We start from the raw sequence: 18,153 nt of genomic DNA on the forward strand, positions 1-18,153 counted from the left end.
TGCAAGCCATTTAAGAAAGGTATAAAGAAAGCATGGAGTCCCTTATTCCCTTCAAAGAAGGCATCAATCATTGGAAGGGGTGAAGGTCTCTTTTCGGCTTTTTTTGGTACATTCCAAGATGAAGACATCTGGGTAATTGATAGTGTGCATCAAGGCACATGACTGGTCACTCCAACCAATTGAAGACCTTATCAAAAGGAAAATCTGCTTACTCTGTGGAACTTGGAGACAACAAAAGTTATTTAGTGAAGGGCATTGGATCAACTTCCATCAAAACTCAAGGATGGAAGCAACATGCACCTCAACAACATTTTTTTTGTTCCAGGTTCGCACAAAAAGTTATTTCCTATTTCAAGTTTAGAAGATAAAGGGAGATAGAGTAGCCTCCTTTGATGGAAAGGTAGTTGTTTGGTGAAAGGGCTTAAGCATAGATCAAGCTAAAGTTATTAGTATTCGAGAAGGAAGGCTTTACAGATTAATATCTCCTGCAAACCAAGCCCACACTCAGAGTAGTCCATGTGAACTTTGGCATCGAAGGTTTGGTCATCTACATTTCAAAATTCTTCCAACTTTAAATTTCATAGTAGATGGAATCCCGAATCTAAAGGTAGATCATGAAGGTGTCTGCAAGGGATGTGCATTAGGTAAAAATACCAAGGGACCATTTAGAAGCAGTGCTTCACGGTCAAAAGAAATCTTGGATCTTATTCAGTTTAGATGTATGTGGCCCTATGACTTCAAAATCACTTGGAGGCCATCTATACTATGTCACATTCATAGATGATCATTCAAGAAAGACTTGGGTTTACTTAATGAAAACCAAGGATGAAGTATTTACAAAATTTCAAGAATTCAAACCTGAAGTGGAGAACCTTACAAAAAGAATAATCAAGATACTAAGATCTGATAATGGAGGAGAATATACATCTAAAGAGATTATAGCATTCTGTAAGGAGTCTGGGATTAAGAGGGAGCTGATAATCCCATATAATCTCGAACAAAATGGAGTCACAGAAGTAAAGAACAAATCCACAATGGAAGTATAAAAGCAATGTTACACGATCAAGATCTACCTAAGTTTTTGTGGGGGAAGCAACCAAGACATCGGTCTACATTCAAAATCGATGTCCTGATAGATCTCTAGATAACAAGATTCCAGAAGAAGTGTTCACTGGGAAGAAGCCATTTGTAGATCATCTTTAAATCTTTGGGTGTCTTGTGTATATTCATATACCAAAGGACAAAAGAAAGAAGCTTGATCCTTTCGGTATGAAGGGGACTTTTGTTGGGTATAGTAACTCATCAAAGGCCTATAGAATCTATATGAGAGGGGGACATCACAATGAAGTTAGTCGTGATTTCATATATGATGAGAGTATAGCATTCAAGTAGTCAAAAGAACTTTCCATACTTTTTGATGGCGAAGAACTTCTGATGTTTGAGGAAGAAGTTTAGAAGGAGAAGGATCACACCATGGAGAAGAAGGGCCAAGTGAACCTGTTCAACCTGCAGTCATTTTCGAAACAAGGAAGATACCTAATTGGTTGAAATCCACACTACTTGATTCAAAAGGTCATGGGGTAGCACCAAGATAATTTAGAGAAAGTAAAAGACCCAAGAAATATTCTGGTTATGTTGCATGCATGAAAAAATTAATAGAAGCATAAGCATCCACCTTTGAAAAGGCTGTAGAACATCGAGAATTGAAGGATGCCATGAATGAAGAGTATCAATCTATAATGAAGAATGGAGTTTGGGAGATCGTACCTAGCCCTGAAGACAAATTTGTGGTTGCTCCCAAGTGGATCTATAAGATAAAGCATGCAACTGATGGAAGTATAAATAAGTATAAAGCAAGATTTGTGGCTAGAGGGTTCTCTCAACTTGAAGGCATAGACTATGAAGAAATATTTGCTCCAACAACAAGATATACAACGATTCGGTCATTAGTCTCTCTGGCAGCATTGATGGAATGGAACATCCACCAAATGGATGTCAAGGATGCGTTTCTGAATGGAACCCTTGGGATTCGAAGTCTATATAGAACAACCCTTGAGATTCGAAGTCAAAGATAGGAAGGCATATGTCTGCAGATTGAAAAAAGCATTATATGGTCCCAAGCAAGCACCAAGGGCATGGTATTCTAGAATGGATGCATACCTACAAAGAATAGGCTTCAAAAAAAGTTCTGTTGACTCAAACCTTTATACTAAGGTTGTAAACAATTAACGTGTAATTATTCTTTTGTATGTAGATGATCTTCTCTTGACAAGTGTTGAAGGTCTGATTAGGATCATGATGATGCATTACTGTTTGGGACTAGAAGTTTGGCAAGAACCAGATGAAATTTAATTGGGTCAAGGAAAGTATGTGATCGAGATTCTAAAGAAGTTCGACATGATGGACTGTAAACCTATGACCACTCCGATGATCACAAACTTGAAGAGACTGAGGAGTTTCGAATCTAGCCCTGTGGATCTTTCAGGTATAGACGACATGTTGGCTCATTGATGTACTTGGTGAATACTTGACCAGACATATGCTTTGCAGTAAATGTACTTAGTCAATTCCAAGTGGAGCTGAAGCATGATCATTGGGTAGCGGGAAAGCATATTCTAAGATATTTGCAAGGAACCATCAAATATTGTATGAAATATGATAAAAGGAATAATGTCCTATTAATAGGGTATGCAAATTCAGACTGGGGAGGTAGTGAACAGGATGGAAGAAGCACTACAGAAGGATATTTCAGTGTAGGATCCTCCATGGTCTCATGGATGAGTAGAAAACAAGACATTGTTGCTTTGAGTAGTGATGAGGTTAAATATGTTGCAGCACGTGAAGTAAGCAGGCAAGCAGTATGGTTAAGGACGCTGCTATCCAACTTTTTTGAAGGACCAATGAACCCTACAATGATACTTCGTGATAACACATGTTGTATTCGTTTGTCTGAAGATGCAGTGTTTCATGGAAAGACAAAGCATATCAACAACAACTATCACTATATTTGAGAGCTAGTACAAAATGGTGTGTTGCAGCTATAGCATATCTTCACTGATGAACAAGTAGTTGACATATTGACGAAATCACTTCCGAACAAGAAGCTTGTATACTTAAGGGACAAGGTTGGTTTGGTGGATTTGTCCTCCCTAATTGATAGGGAGAGATAGACACTACATGCTTGTCTTCATTTGGGAAGAAAGAATGGAGGATTGGGTAACCATCTAACATTCGATACTTTTTGAGAATGTGGTAGGGCATTCAGGACAAGAGTAGTCGTGGACCGATATTCTTTGAGGATTAGCTACCCATGATAAGAATAGTCCAATGGGAGGTCATGCTTTGTGAACACCCGGGTGGGGTATGTACCTTGGAGACAATGATGATGGTGTCTATATATATCATTGGTCTTGCTAGCATTGTGCTCTGATCTTGTGCAGAGATAGAGCTATTAGTCAAGGCCTTGCTATGTGACAATGTTGGTTAATATGATGCTAGACAGATGGGTTAACAATGCGACTCTTTTTATGAGATCTCTTCAGATTGAGAATGACCATGTACCTCTTATGAATACCTCCCTAGTTAAGAGGGAGTGTTGAAAAATGTGTAACTAGGTCTGGTCTTCATAAGTATGAAATGTATTCTTGTAAATATAAAATGAAAAAGAAATTATTATTATTATTGGAGCATGGGTTTCATTTTCAAGTTCTTTTATTTTATAGGTCAAGCACCCATTGAGTGCTTCTAGGGTTTGTCTTAGGTAAAAGAGTCATTGTCATATATTGAAGACCCTATGGGCACATTGTAAAGTGTAAAGGAAAAATTAATTTTGTCTTTTAAGTGTCAAAATATCTACAAGATCAAGTCGATGTAATGAGCTATCAAGTAGGCCTACATGAAGAGCCACAACCAACCGTGAAGAAGCCTATATATAAGAGGAACGTGTCCTCCATTTGGATCACTCACTCACTCATCTCTTATGCGAAGAAGCAAAAGAAGAAGTCGAAGAAGGAAGTGCGAAGAAGAGGAAGTCAAAGAAGTCTAAGTGTTCTGGGCCTATTCTATTGCTTTGGGAAGATTGAAGTTAGGGTTTCTGCACTGGGATCTCTTGTCGTTCAATTTTGAAGCAGATTAGAAGGGAAAGCAAGCGAAGGTCAAGAGGAAGGCTATTAGAGGGAGATCGAAGTCTCCTAGAGAAGCAACAACAGTTAAAATAGTTGTTGGGGAGCAGAATTTCGGATCTATTGGGAGGTCGAAGAGATTGCAGCAGGAGGCCATGGTAGACTTGATCTTGGAGGGTATTTGTTTGAGTATAGGTCATGGTATTCATCAATTGAAAGATAAAGTAGAGATTTATGGGTTTTCCCCTCAAGAGGAGGGGTTTTGGCCTTTTGGCTCGCAGCCTATATATTGTGTCACTGTTCTTATTGTTTTGGTAGCTGTTTGATGTATTGCACATTGGAATAATAAAAGAACAAAGCTAATAAGTAAAAGGTAACAAAAGCAGTTATCAAGTTAAGAGAATTAACATATTCATTGCCCTATTGAATTCTCAACAAGTATTGCCGTTTTATAGAAATTTGGGTAGAAGTTCTAGCTTGCACTTGAGAAACCCATACTCTTTGCCGTCAGTTTCTAGAACTCATTCAGCGTAGTATTTTCATATCACATGTTATTCAGTCTAAATGAATTGTCATAGTTATCTGTGGACATTTATATAGTTTCGTTCTTTCAAACTTCTAGAGGGATGCAATGGCCGATCTATGAAATGCCACTGGGTAATTTCTGATTCTAACGTTATCTTCTATTGTTGCCAATCGAGTAGAATGGAACAATTTGAAGCCTTTAGCTGTACTAGCTGGTGGTGTTTTCCCTAATCAACGTTTCCTGTACATAGTTTGGACTTAGGCTGTTAATGCTTTACAGACACATTCAGTGAGCTTTTTCCAAGGTGAAGAACCTACTTTGTACTAGCTTGCACTTGAGAAACCCATACTCTTTGCCGTCAGTTTCTAGAACTCATTCAGCGTAGTATTTTCATATCACATGTTATTCAGTCTAAATGAATTGTCATAGTTATCTGTGGACATTTATATAGTTTCGTTCTTTCAAACTTCTAGAGGGATGCAATGGCCGATCTTTGAAATGCCACTGGGTAATTTCTGATTCTAAGGTTATCTTCTATTGTTGCCAATCGAGTAGAATGGAACAATTTGAAGCCTTTAGCTGTACTATCTGGTGGTGTTTCCCCTAATCAATGTTTCCTGTACATAGTTTGGACTTAGGCTGTTAATGCTTTACAGACACATTCAGTGTGCTTTTTCCAAGGTGAAGAACCTACTTTGTACTAAGTTGTTGGATTATCTCTGCAAACATTGTCAGGCGTTTGTGCGGGTACCAACCCTTGAGAATTTGCTTGGTGTGCATTTTTCTTTCATTATTATTTTCAGCTTGCTCTTATCTCCAGTCAGAGTAGGTATAAATTTAATATTGGTCGAAAAACATAGGTTATTTTGTTGAGATGGGATCACCTCCTGATAACCACATTTACTAGCTAGAATTTATGCGCTGTAAAATTTTATAGATGCCAGTGTTTCAGAGGGGTTTTTTTCGATGTTACTTATCCTTTTTGTTGTACTCTGTCCTGTTAAAATAATGTTTAAGAGAAGCAGTCCTATCTCTGCAGGTATTACTTAGTCAATCTCACAGATATCGGGCTTTGTTTCTGCTGGGAAGATTTCTAGACATGGGAGCCTGGGCAGTGGATCTGGTACACAATTTTCTATTCTGAGAAGTTGTGTTGTTTTTCAGACATCAATGTATAACTGGATTTGTGGTAAGATTATTTGTTTTTATACACTTAGATTTCTAATTTTTGGCTGTTCTATAGGCTTTATCTGTTGGGATTTTCCCATATGTCCTCAAATTACTTCAAACAACTGCGGCAGAGCTGCGACAAGTTCTTGTGTTTATCTGGACTAAGATTCTTGCTCTGGACAAGGTAATGGCAAAGCCGAGACAAGGGCATTGATAATTGGATTCAGTTATATAAGATTCTGGACAAGACATTTCACATCATTTTTCTTTAAGTGTTTGAGTTCTTTTTTAGACATTTGATAGTTATCCTGTTAGTCAGGTCACTGAATTTTGCTAGGGGCAGACTATTATTCATTTCCTAATATTTCTTTTTGTGAAAAATATTCATTTGCAGTCATGCCAAGTTGATTTGGTAAAGGATGGTGGTCATCAATACTTCATTAGATACCTCGATAACATAATGATAGGGGGACATCAGCGTGCTATGGCAGCTTTCGTGTTGGCTGTTATTGTGGATGGGCATCGTCGAGGGCAAGAAGCATGTATTCAATCTGGATTAATTAGTGTATGCTTGCAGCATATGCAAGCTGGGCTTCCAAGGGAAGTACAGCCAGAGCCTCAGCTGAGGCCTTCAAGGGAGGTACAGCCAGAGTCTCAGCTTGGGCCTTCGAGGGAGGTAGACTCAGATCCTCAGCCTGGGCCTCAAAGGGAGCCTCAGCTTTTGCAGTGGCTTTGTTTGTGCCTTGGAAAACTGTGGGAGGGTTTTCCAGAAGCTCAACTACTAGGCCTACGTGAAAATGCTTTATCTATATGTTCCCCTCTTCTATATGAACCTCAACCAGAGGTAAGGTTTATTTTCCAATTTATGTTATACCATCATCCAGAGAACTTTCAGAGATAACCTTGTTGTCGGCTTTCAGGTAAGAGCAGCTGCGGTCTTTGCATTAGGAACTCTTCTATCTCTTGGAACTGAATCCTTAAGAGATGGCCCTGTATATGATGACTATGATGATGACGATGAAAAAAGTAAAGCAGAGCAAGAAATTGCAAAACATCTCCTCAAAGTACTTTCTGATGCAAGTCCACTTGTCCGGTCTGAGCTTGCAGTAGGTAATGTTTTTTTATTTTTATTTTTATTTTTTAAATTTTTATTATTTTGTTTTTTTGACTTTCATCATTTTACTTCTATTATCTTTTTGGAAGTCTGGAATAACGTGATTTATTTATTTATTTTTGAATTGGTGAACTAGATGGTTTTTTTGTTTATTTAATTATTGGTGTATAAAATATTAGTCGTTCTTAATTGTTTTTTTTTTTTTTTGTAAATGTTTTTCTTTGTTGTTTTTCTTTTGGTTTATTCAATTGTTAGTTCTTTTTAAATTTATTTCTATCTTTACTTGTAATTATTTCTTTAACAAGTTTTCTTGGGCTAAAGCTTGGCTGAAAGGTGTTGTGCTCTCCCTTGATATACAGCCCTATCACGCTTTGCTGTTGGACATAACAAGCATCTGAAGTCAATGGCTGCTGCATATTTGAAGCCACCATCGAATTCCACTTTGAATTCTTTACCATCATTGGCAAACATTAGAAGTCCAACTAGCAGTTATACAAATGCAAGCCAGTTTATGTTATCCTCTAATGCAATTTCTGCTAATCATGGTCCGGTTTTAAGAGTAGGAAGTGACAACAATGCTTCAGCTCGTGAGGGAAGAGTATCTACTAGCAGCCCACTGGCTTCAACTAGTATTATGCATGGCTCTCCTTCATCTGATGGTTCATCCCAGAAGTCAGAGTCTAGGATGTCATTGCCTGATGCTGCCAGTAATGGGAATTTGAGATTACCAAGATCCAAATCGATGGATAATGCAGTATATGCACAATGTGTTGCTGCCATGTATGCTTTGGCAAGGGATCCAGCACCATGGGTTGCAAGTTTGGGACGACAAATACTAGGAACAATTGGTGTTGAGCCAGTTGTAGCAAAGTCAGCCAGGCCTACAGGTGGGGCTGGACAGCACCGGGATTCTTCTGTTGCATCTGTTCCTCCTAGTTTACCTGGATTGGCACGTTCATTTTCTTGGTTAGATTTAAATTCAGGTGAGTATTTCTAAATTGCCACAGCTATATCTAGCAAATTGCAAAGGTGTGCACGTTAGTGGGATATATAACTAAGATCTAGTTTGGAGTTTACTAAATATAGTGGCTGGCTTAATGACAGTAGGCAAAAGCTTAAACATGGAAATGAGTGCTACCATGAAGATAAGACAAGATAATATATTTTTATTAGTGTCCAATGCATAGTCATGAGAGTTGCTAGTCTTTCTTCTTGGTGCTTGTCTTGATGGTCTTATTGTACAGATTTTGCTCTACATTTATGCATTTGATTAGACCTAAAATATTGCTGAATTGTTTTGATGACAGGAAATTTACCTATTACATTTAGAACGCCTCCTGCAAGTCCCCCAACCCGACAGAGCTACTTAACTGGAATGCGTAGAGTATGCTCCTTGGAATTCAGTCCTCACATGCGCACAGCTGCAGATGCTGGTTTAGCAGACTCAATCTTAGCCTCTGGTGGATCATCATCCTCTGAAAGGGGCCTCCTTCCACAATCAACTATCTATAGTTGGAGTTGTGGCTTTTACTCAAGGCCTCTGTTGTCTGGAGCTTCTGATGATGAGGAAGCATTAGTAAGACGGGAAGAAAGAGAGAGGCTAACTCTTGAAAGAATTGCAAAATGTCAACACTCTAGTACGTACATTTTAATGTTTCCCAAGTAAATAATTTCATTATGTCCTGACAAGATGATTTCCTATTCAGATCTTTGTTTTAAATCTGTAGCTTTTTGATGACAAAATTCGTTAATGCTGATTGACTATTTACAGATGTAAGCAGAATCAGTGATCAGATTGCAAAATTTCCGGAAACAGGTTGTGAGGCTGGGCTGAAATCTGTATTGCTACATCCTTTCATTCCTATTGTTATTGTTGCTGACGAGAAGGAGACTGTAAGGTAATACTTGGATGTCATGCCATTCCTTTTCTCACTCCAATCTATGCCCGATATATGGGTTCCTCCTTATAATTATGTTTTTATTCTTCCAACATTTGTCATATAGCATTGATCCTAATTCTTTTGGTTTTAACTTTCGGGTTTTTGGTATGTTCTTTATATTCTCGTTGTTGTGTTTGTTTTTTTTGTTGTTTATGTTGGTTATCCAATCCGCTGCCCAATCTTTTGAACATTCATAAAGATATAATTGTACCCTGTTCTCAGAAAAAGGCAACCATGACCAAGAATCGTGCCTATTTGATATGCTGTAAGAGTAATAAATTTTTTAGCTATATAAGTTAAACAAAGGTGGAAAAATTAAGGTTTCAATTACCATATATATACATATAAACATTACAGTTATAAACATATAACTTAATTAAATTTTATTAATTAACAACTGATTAAATTAATCAATTTATATAATCGGATTAATTTATTTACTTAATTTATATAATTAAATATTATATATATATATATATATATATATATTTATAATAATATTATTATTATAAAATAGAAATAAAAAAGGGAGGATAAATATATTATTAATGCCAAGTTCACCTCGATAAACGCAAATGGAGTCTAATTCGGGATTGAAAGAAGGAAGATTTTCAGAAATCTCAATCGGTTATGCTAAAATACTATTTAAAATTAAAGAAACTATCGCAGGATAAGATATCGCTATTGGTATCTCTCCTGCCGAAGATAAAAATTATGCAACGCCTAAAATCGCAAACCAATTAGTAATTCCAGAGTCAAATATAATCAAAAAATTAAACTATTTAAAAAAATCTATACGAAATAACTAATTTACAGTTAAACATTGGCGATTATACATTTATATCACAATTCTCGGTTCAATCCCTATTGACTGACCCAAGTGACATTATTTTGGGATCCCCATGGATGGAAACCTTGGGTTCTTTCATCCTAAATATGAAAAAGAAATTTTTGACATTTTCATACAAAAAGAAAAAAATAACGTTTTAAGATGTTACATTGAAGCCAAATTCAATAATGCCAGATGACATACAAGATATTTCAAAAGTAATTTTTCAAGAAGGTAAAAAAGTTCTACAAAATATGTAAGGAGAAGTTGACAAGATCACTGTTGACAAAAATGAAGAAGTTTTTCGGCTTAAAAACTATAGTGAGAAGTAATTGACGCGAATTAAGAAACTTAAGAAGGATAAATAGTCATTAGAAAACAAGGTACACCAACTTATCGAGAAGGAAGCATCAAATGTAGGAATTCAAGTTGACAAAAAAACAACAGATACCGATCCAGTGAATGTCACAACTCAGGAAGAAGACAAGAAAGTTGAAGAAAATACAAACTTAGATGTTGCAGTTCAGACAATGAACATCCCAAGCGAATGTTCCGTAACCAACTCAACAATATCTTTGCCAGAAGAAAATAAAAAAATTGCCACACGCCCAATAAGGGAAAGTCAAACCAAAAAAGTTCCATATCTACATCCAAATCATGAGAGTAGACAACTCAACCATGCTACGTATCAGGACCATTCAGACTAGAACAACAAACAAATGTTCCAGAGAATAGTGATGTAGCTTCAATCCAGTCTTATGATGACAAGTCGTTACAAAATTCCAGTGATCAGAATATTACACAGAAGATTAATCTAGGATGGTCTGATCCCTTCTTAGCGTGACAATTTTGTTTGTCACTTAGAGGATCATGTTGTCTTGCTTCGACAAAGATGACTATTCTGAGACGAAAAAACATTCGAAACTGAAAAAGAGATCAAGCGTTTTCATCGACAAGCTTTGAGGACAAAGCTTTTTGAGGAGGAAGGCAATGTTATGAATAAATATATAGGAAATAATGTAAAATAATGTAAATGATAATAACCATAAATAATTATTAGTTAATTAGTAATTAGGTTGAAGAGTCATGTCTAAATGAGACACGACTCTCCATGAAGAGACACTTGCTTGGTATATAAGCAAGCCTTTTGTTCTCATTGTAAATTCATTCTTATTCATACATTTAATATAATATTTGTATCCTCATGGATATCTTTATATTCCAAGTCTTTTGGAGTAATTAATCAGTAGAAGGAACTTTGTTTGGCATGTGCTAGTGTTCCTAACTCTAAGTATTCAAACCAGGTAGTTGTTGGCATGGAACTAGCTAAATGCTAAGCATCATTGGTGTCAACCAGTTGAGCTAACTTGTAGTTTTTATGAGAGTACTCAAAGAAATTGTATTACTCTGTAAACTAATCAAAGGATTTGTAGATACGTTGTATAGAGTATTAAAATGACCATTTATGTCACCATTGACATAAATGTAAATATGAAGGCCACCGAGTAAATATTAGTGTGAATCAATTATGTATGCTGACAGTGAGATAGAAGGTTTTATAAATTTCCATGACTATAATAATATATTTTTATCTTTATCTGTTAGCTCTAAATGTATCTCAGTGATCATGATACTTAGGGTTTCATCAGAACATGTAGTTTGGTCAAGAGTCTCCAGCTGTTGAGGTATCTCCACAATCTTTGGATAAAGTTAAGTAGCTCAAATTGAATATTAGGTCTCTTACATAGTATCCAATGCTAATCTCTACATCGTGAAGACATTGTTGCCATGATAGAGACTCTACTGTGGGATGGTTGCAGTTGTGGAAGCTTACTGAAGGATTATATGATGACTTTTATATGTTGATAGTTGTTGAAGGGAAATATATTCTAGATCAATGTTTATTCATAGCAACGTTGGAAAAGTCAAAATCGGCAAAACTTAGGCGAGGGCCCTGAAATCATCGTTTTGGAAAAATCAGAGAAAATTGGCAAACATAAAAATACATAATATATTCATTCAAAAAAATTTAAACATATAAAGCAATAAACATTGGATAATCATATTGGCACATAAATATGGTGAAAGCACCGATAATGCCAAATAAAAACTGATTCATCATAGTCGGTTGGGATTCTGAAGTATGATAGTTGTCCAATCAAGGACTCAAAAATAAAGAACCAATACAAAATGACATGACTTATATAAATGTATCTCATCATAATGAGGTAGATTTACAATGACAACAAATGCAAAACTAGCATGTAGCTAATGCCCTCTCCCCACTTTTACAGGGAAAGATGATGTGATGTTTGTCAGGCCTGCCCTTAACAATAGAAGGCCCTAGTGCTGCAACAAGTGTTAAATTTCTAATCCCAACAATATTTTTATTAAATGGAGTTAGAGGAGGATGGGTTTAGATAGACTTAGTGGATGCACTAAATTTGGCAGAGGCACCCACAAGTGGGGCCAAGGCACAAAACTCACTTTTTTATTATTCGTCGACTTTGGAAATTTTAAATTTTCCTATAGTCTAGATTTGGAGCGATCTCATCCATCCAGGGAGACTTAATCTCTGCCCTTTGTGGAATTGGTGGTCTCAAGTCAAATTGTAGGAGAGAAAAAATGGCACTTATTTGTTCATTATGCATTAGATCAATTTGTTCTTACTTCCTTGAGCAAAGCAATTTCCATCCCTAGGGTTTTCTACTCAACGCACTCTAGCAAGAGAAAACGGGTCGTACATGCGTCATCACCTTCATAATTGTTTCCACCAGCGGAGCAAGTAGGCTTGCACAAAGCAACTTTGCAGAAGGCCGTACGAGACTGTACGAAACTTATATCACACAAAAGAGGGAGGCCGAGTTGAATTGATAGAGTTTAGCTGGTGCAAAGAAGTTTGTTGGGCCTTTTCGTAATGAAGGGAAGTTTTATCCCCCCTTGTGTAATTCGCTATTGTTGAAGAAAATAAAGAGAACACACAATTTGTAGGTTTTCCCCAGTTGGGGTTTCCTAGGTAAAACTTATTGTGCACAGTTTTATGGTGTGTTTATCTTCATCTATTCCTTTTGTTTGTGTTGCATGCTAGTTAGAAAACCAACTAGAGCCTTATATACTAGAGCCATCAAGCAGATTGGTGTAAGGGTGTAAAGGTACCAACTAGAGCCTTAAATACTAGAGCCATGAAGCAGATTGGTGCAAGGGTGAAGAACCTTTACAGGCTACAGTTTGAGATAGTTGAGACCTTGATTAACAACAAGGAGGGTTGTGAGTAGGGTTGAGACCTTGGGGAGCGATGGCAAAGGTGTATGGGACATTTGCACGTCTTTGACTGAAGACCAACGCTTCTGTTTTCGACCCCACAAACATGTTAAGGTGTAGAAGGAAGGTGCGGTACATCTAAAGGGTTGCACTAGGGTTCTAACAGTGCAATTCATGTATTAACCTACAAAGCATAGCTTTAACTAGTGAGACCAATGCGCAAGGGTTTCTGAGGAGTTTGACCTAATGAATCTCTTACCAAGGTTTGATATCATAACACAGTTTGGAGGGAGCAACAAATTTTTGCTCATGGAGGGTGAGGATTTTTGTGGTGCTTGAGGAGCAGGGTGTAAAGGAGTTTGTGGTGAACCCACTAGCAACACTAATTGATCCCCAAGAATTGGCTCAAAACAACAAGAATGATGCCAGAGTGAGCAGGATCATTCTTGAGGGAGTGAAAGACCATATTGTGCCACATCTTTTTGGCAAGAAGATTTCCAAGGAAATGTGGATAGCTATTTTAGACCTCTACTAGAGCTAAGTGATGCCAAAAAAGTTGTGTTCAAGGAAAACTAAGAAACATCTAGATGGGCAAGTATGTGGCCATAATCTCTTATCTCACTAGGTTCATTCAGGTGAAATACGAGTTAACATGTGTGGGGGAGATAGTACCTGAAGCAGATGTGGTGAGCCTTGCGTTGTCAGGTCTTCACAAATCTTGGGACAACTTCCAGGACACAGTGAATGGCAGGGAGAAGCTTCCAGATTGGGAGCAGTTGTGGGGTGACTGTGTTCAGGAGGAGATTTGGAGGCAGGGTAGATCTGGAGCTCATGTTAAGCATGAGGAAGAGGAGAACTTTGCCCTAGTTGGAAAAGGGGGCAACACCAAAGTTAAGAAGGGCGCAAGAGGGCCTAAGTCCAACTCTAAAGGCAAGAATGAGAAGAAGGATCTCAACAAAATAAAATGCTTCCAACGTCTTCAGTTTGGATACACCATCAAGTGCTTACAAAGGAAGAAGGGGTTCAAGAATTACGAAGTGGCATCTTTGACAAAAGTGGACGAGTTCAATTCCAAGTCTGAGAAGGAGTTCTCACTCATAGCTTGCATAGAAGGCTCTGTAGCCAACAACATATGGTACATTGGCAGTGGAGCATGCAAACATAAGACTGGGAACAATGAATATTTCAGCGAGTTGACTGAGAAGGACATGCAATTTCACCTTTAGCTAGAAGATGATCGCAGGTTCTTGACCAAGGGCATGGGTACTGTCAGATTTGAGAGGGAGTTTGGTAGCCCTCTTTATCTGAAGAATGCTCTTTATGTTCTAGGTTTTTAAAAGGACTTTTTTTTGTTTTGACCCTAGAGAACAAGGTTTAGGAGGTTATTTTCAATAGAGGAAAGGCCTACCTCAAGCCCTTAAATACTAGAGCCATGAAGCATATTGGTGTAAGGGTGAAGAACCTTTACAGGCTATAATTTGAGATAGTCGACACCTTGATTAACAACAAGGAGGGTTGTGAGTAGGGTTGAGACCTTGGGGAGAAATGGCCAAGGTGTATGGGACATTTGCACCATGGAGTGTTGGAAATCCGTAGGGAGATAGCCAGAGTGTAACACAAACCAACATGACTTGTGCAAGGGCTTCACACTTGGCATTTGTGTCAAGATGTCCTTTCCCAACAACGAAAACCGAGCCAAGGGCATCTTGGACTTGGTTCATTTGGACGTATGTGGTCCATTCTCATCTCCATCCCTCATGCGATACAGGGACTACCTCACCTTCATTGATGAGCATTTGAGGGAGACGTGGATCTTTTTTGTGAAGAAGAAAGATGAAGTGTTCTCGAAGTTTCAAGAGTTCAAAGCATTGGTGGAGAACCAGACATGAAAAAGGTCAAAGCGTTGAGATCAGATAACAAAGGGGAGTACATCTCCAGTGCCTTCAAGGATTTGTGTGCTAAGGAGGGCATCATGAGAGAGCTCACCACACTCTATAACCCTCAACAGAATGGGGTGTTAGAGCGCAAAAACATGAGCATTGTTGGTGCGGCCAAGACCATTTTGCATGACCAAGGACTGCTATTATTCCCTTGGTTTATGGCGTGCAACACTGTAGTTTATTTGCAGAACAAGAGTCCACATAAAGTGCTTGGATGAGTTACACCAGAGGAGGCATTCACTGGCAAGAAGTCAGATGTCTCACACTTTCAGATTTTTGGCAATTTGGTTTATTGCCACGTGCATTCAGAGAGTCTAAAGAAGCTGGAGTGTACAATAGTAAACAATTTTTTTTTTTTTTTTTGCTTGCTTATTTGGTGGGCTATAGTGAGACATCCAAGGTGTATAGGGTGTACGTACTAGCATAGAGGAAGACAATTATCAGGTGTGATGTCAAATTTGGGGAGGAAAGGGCTCTTATGAAGTCCTTAGATCGTGAGCAAGCTACAACATAGGAGGAGGAGTTGCAAGCTCTTAAGCAGGAGGCTCAAACAACCACTCAGGCCACGTCACAACTGGTTGTTGGGCAGGCCATACAACAGTAACTTGAGGAGATAGTGCGAGAGCAAGAGGAGAGAGAAGAGCAAGCATGGCCAACTCCAACAGTGACACCTAACACAGGTAGAGGAAGCCGAGGTGGGCTGATCAATTGATTCAGGAGGCTTAGGACAAGGTCGGGGCGACCAACTCCACATTCAGTTAGGGCAAACAACCTTAGAGTTACTTAGGTTTTATGGCATTGATGGCTGAGACCATAGAATAAGATCCTTCTAGCTTCAAGGAGGCAAATTCTCAGTAGGTTTTGTGCGATGCTATGGTGGAAGAACGATGTTTGGGATATTATGCCTAGGTCGGAGGGCAAATCTATGATTGGATCCATGTGGGTCTATAAGACTAAGCATATCGCTGACGAGATCGTGGAGAAGTAAAAGGCCATATTCATAGCCAAAGGGTTCTCTTAGGTGGAGGGCATTGACTACGATGAGACTTTTGCACCTGTGGCTCGTTATTCATCCATTAGGACCATTCACTAGATCATCGTGACGACTACCTTTCTCAATGGTGTGGTTGAGGAAGAGATTTACATAGAGCATCCAGAGGGGTTCGAGGCACATTGTAGGGAGACACATGTAAGAGTTCTATATGGGCTCAAGTAGGCCCTGCGAACGTGGTACTCTCGCATTGACAATTATCTTTTGGGACTAGGATTAACCAAAAGTGAAGTTGTCCCTAACGTTTACTACATTATGGTTGGGGTGCAAACTCTCATTCTTGTGTCGTATGTAGATAACCTTATACTCATAGGAGACGAGAAGCTCATCAGTGACTAAGAAGGATATTGCCATTGAGTTTGAAAAATGAAGGATATAGGGCTCATGCACTATTTCCTTGGGTTGGAGGTTTGGCATTGAGTTGGGCATATTTTCTTGGGAAAGGGAAAGTACACTCTGGAGATTCTCAAGAGGTTTCACATGATTGCAGGTCCATGGCCATGCTTCTGGTGAGAAACTGGAGGAAGATAGACGCTAGTAGAGTAGACAAAGTTGGTGCTACTATCTATAGGAAACTTATTGGGTTGTTGATGTATTTGGTGAGGACGTGACCAAACATTTGCTATGAGGTGAATCAGTTAAGTCAGTGCATGGAAGAACCTATTAGAGTACATTGGGTTGTTGCTAAACTTATCCTCATGTACCTGAGAGGCACAAAAGATTATGGATTGATCTATAGACAGGTTGATGGAGTGAAGTTGGAAGGTTTCACAGATGTAGATTAAGCAGGGGATTCCATCGATATGAAGATTACTTTATGTTGTGCCTTCATGTTAGGTCAACTGTTGTTTCCTGGTTCAACAAGGAGTTGATATTATTGGCACTGAGCTCAACAGAGGCCATTTGGTTTAGGAAGTTGCTTGCCAGGATTTTTAGTCAGAGGTTTGAGCCTACAATCATACATTGTGATAATTAGAGCTGCATTAAGGTATCTAACAATCCAATGTTCCATGACTGCTCCAAGCACATCGAGATCAGGTACCATCATATCAAAGACTGTGCTCAGAGGGGCAAGATGAGACTTTAATACATTCCTACAACGGAACAGATAAGAGACATATTGGTTGGGGCTTTGTCTAGATGGAGCTTTGTTGGTTTCAGGGATAAATTGGGTGTAGTTCAAAACACCATCCTCTCTAACAGATAGTGTTAAATGGAGTTAGAGGAGGAAGGTTTCAACCGGATTTAGCAAATACAGTAAGTTTGGTAGAGGGAGCCATAAGTGGGGCCAAGGTGTAAAAGTCACTTTTTTATTATTCCTTGACATGGGAAAATTTAAATTTTCCTATAGTCAAGAGTTTGGATGGTCTTAGCCATCTAGGGAGACTTAATATCAACCCTTCGTGGGACTAGAAGGCCCATGTCAAATTCTAGGAGGGAAAAAAAGGGTGCAAACTTGGTCATTATGCATCATATCATTATGTTCTTAATTCAGAAATAGAGCAGAGCAAATTCCAACACTAGGGTTTTCTACTTAGCACACTCCGGCAAGAGAAAACATGTATAATTGTCATCGCCTTCAAAATTGTGTTTCCAGTGCCCACAAGTTGAGTGAGTAGATTTGTGCAGAGCAGCTACGGAGAGGGCCGCATGAGATTGTATGAAACTTGTATCATGCAACAGAGGGCGACTGAGTTGGATTGACATAGTTTAGCTGGTGCACAAAAGTTTGTTGGGCATTTCTGAGTGAAGGAATGTTTTATCCCTCTTTATGTAATTCACTATTGCTGAAGAAAATAAAGAGAGCACAATTTGCGTGTTTTCCCCAATTGGGGTTTCTTGGGCAAAATTTATTGTGCACAAATTTATGGTGTGTTTGTCTTCATCTATTCCTTTTGTTTCCATTGCATGCTAGTTAGAAAACTCAATATGTTTGTGGGTTAAAAGTTAAAGTTCAGATTTTAGTTCTTTATTTGGTAAAATTGACAAATTAGATAGATGGGCTTTAAGAAAACTAACAAGAATTATTTTCTTAGGGAAATTTAATTTATCCCCAGTTTATTATTTATTTACCCAAATAATAATTGAATCACCGAAAAATAAAATCGCTGATATCTCTAACTCCTAGAATTAAAAATATGCAACAGAAATAAACTAGAGAGATCAATCACACATTGCATAATTTAATTAACCCACAAACA

The 18,153-nt window shown here is 38.2% G+C and overlaps 1 protein-coding gene across 8 annotated transcripts in view; it reads left to right on the plus strand.

Moving 5' to 3' along the window:
• RAPTOR1 (Regulatory-associated protein of TOR 1) overlaps nucleotides 1–18,153 on the plus strand; it is a 119,443-nt gene that overhangs the window by 75,817 nt on the left and 25,473 nt on the right. For all 8 annotated transcript variants that reach the window (XR_016261837.1, XR_016261835.1, XR_016261833.1 and 5 more), the window contains exons 11-17: nucleotides 5,687–5,770; nucleotides 5,891–6,001; nucleotides 6,212–6,661; nucleotides 6,738–6,927; nucleotides 7,291–7,914; nucleotides 8,239–8,568; nucleotides 8,703–8,829. Coding sequence is in view for 3 of the 8 variants with exons in the window: in XM_089436898.1 (XP_089293024.1) it covers nucleotides 5,687–5,770; nucleotides 5,891–6,001; nucleotides 6,212–6,661; nucleotides 6,738–6,927; nucleotides 7,291–7,914; nucleotides 8,239–8,568; nucleotides 8,703–8,829 (1,916 nt within the window). In the remaining 5 variants the exon portion in view is untranslated. The remainder of the gene's footprint in view (nucleotides 1–5,686; nucleotides 5,771–5,890; nucleotides 6,002–6,211; nucleotides 6,662–6,737; nucleotides 6,928–7,290; nucleotides 7,915–8,238; nucleotides 8,569–8,702; nucleotides 8,830–18,153) is intronic.

This window comes from Pinus tabuliformis, chromosome 5_2 (assembly GCF_031772625.1).
Source record: "Pinus tabuliformis cultivar Carrire ecotype Pingquan chromosome 5_2, CPIR1, whole genome shotgun sequence".
Classification (NCBI taxonomy): domain Eukaryota; kingdom Viridiplantae; phylum Streptophyta; class Pinopsida; order Pinales; family Pinaceae; genus Pinus; species Pinus tabuliformis.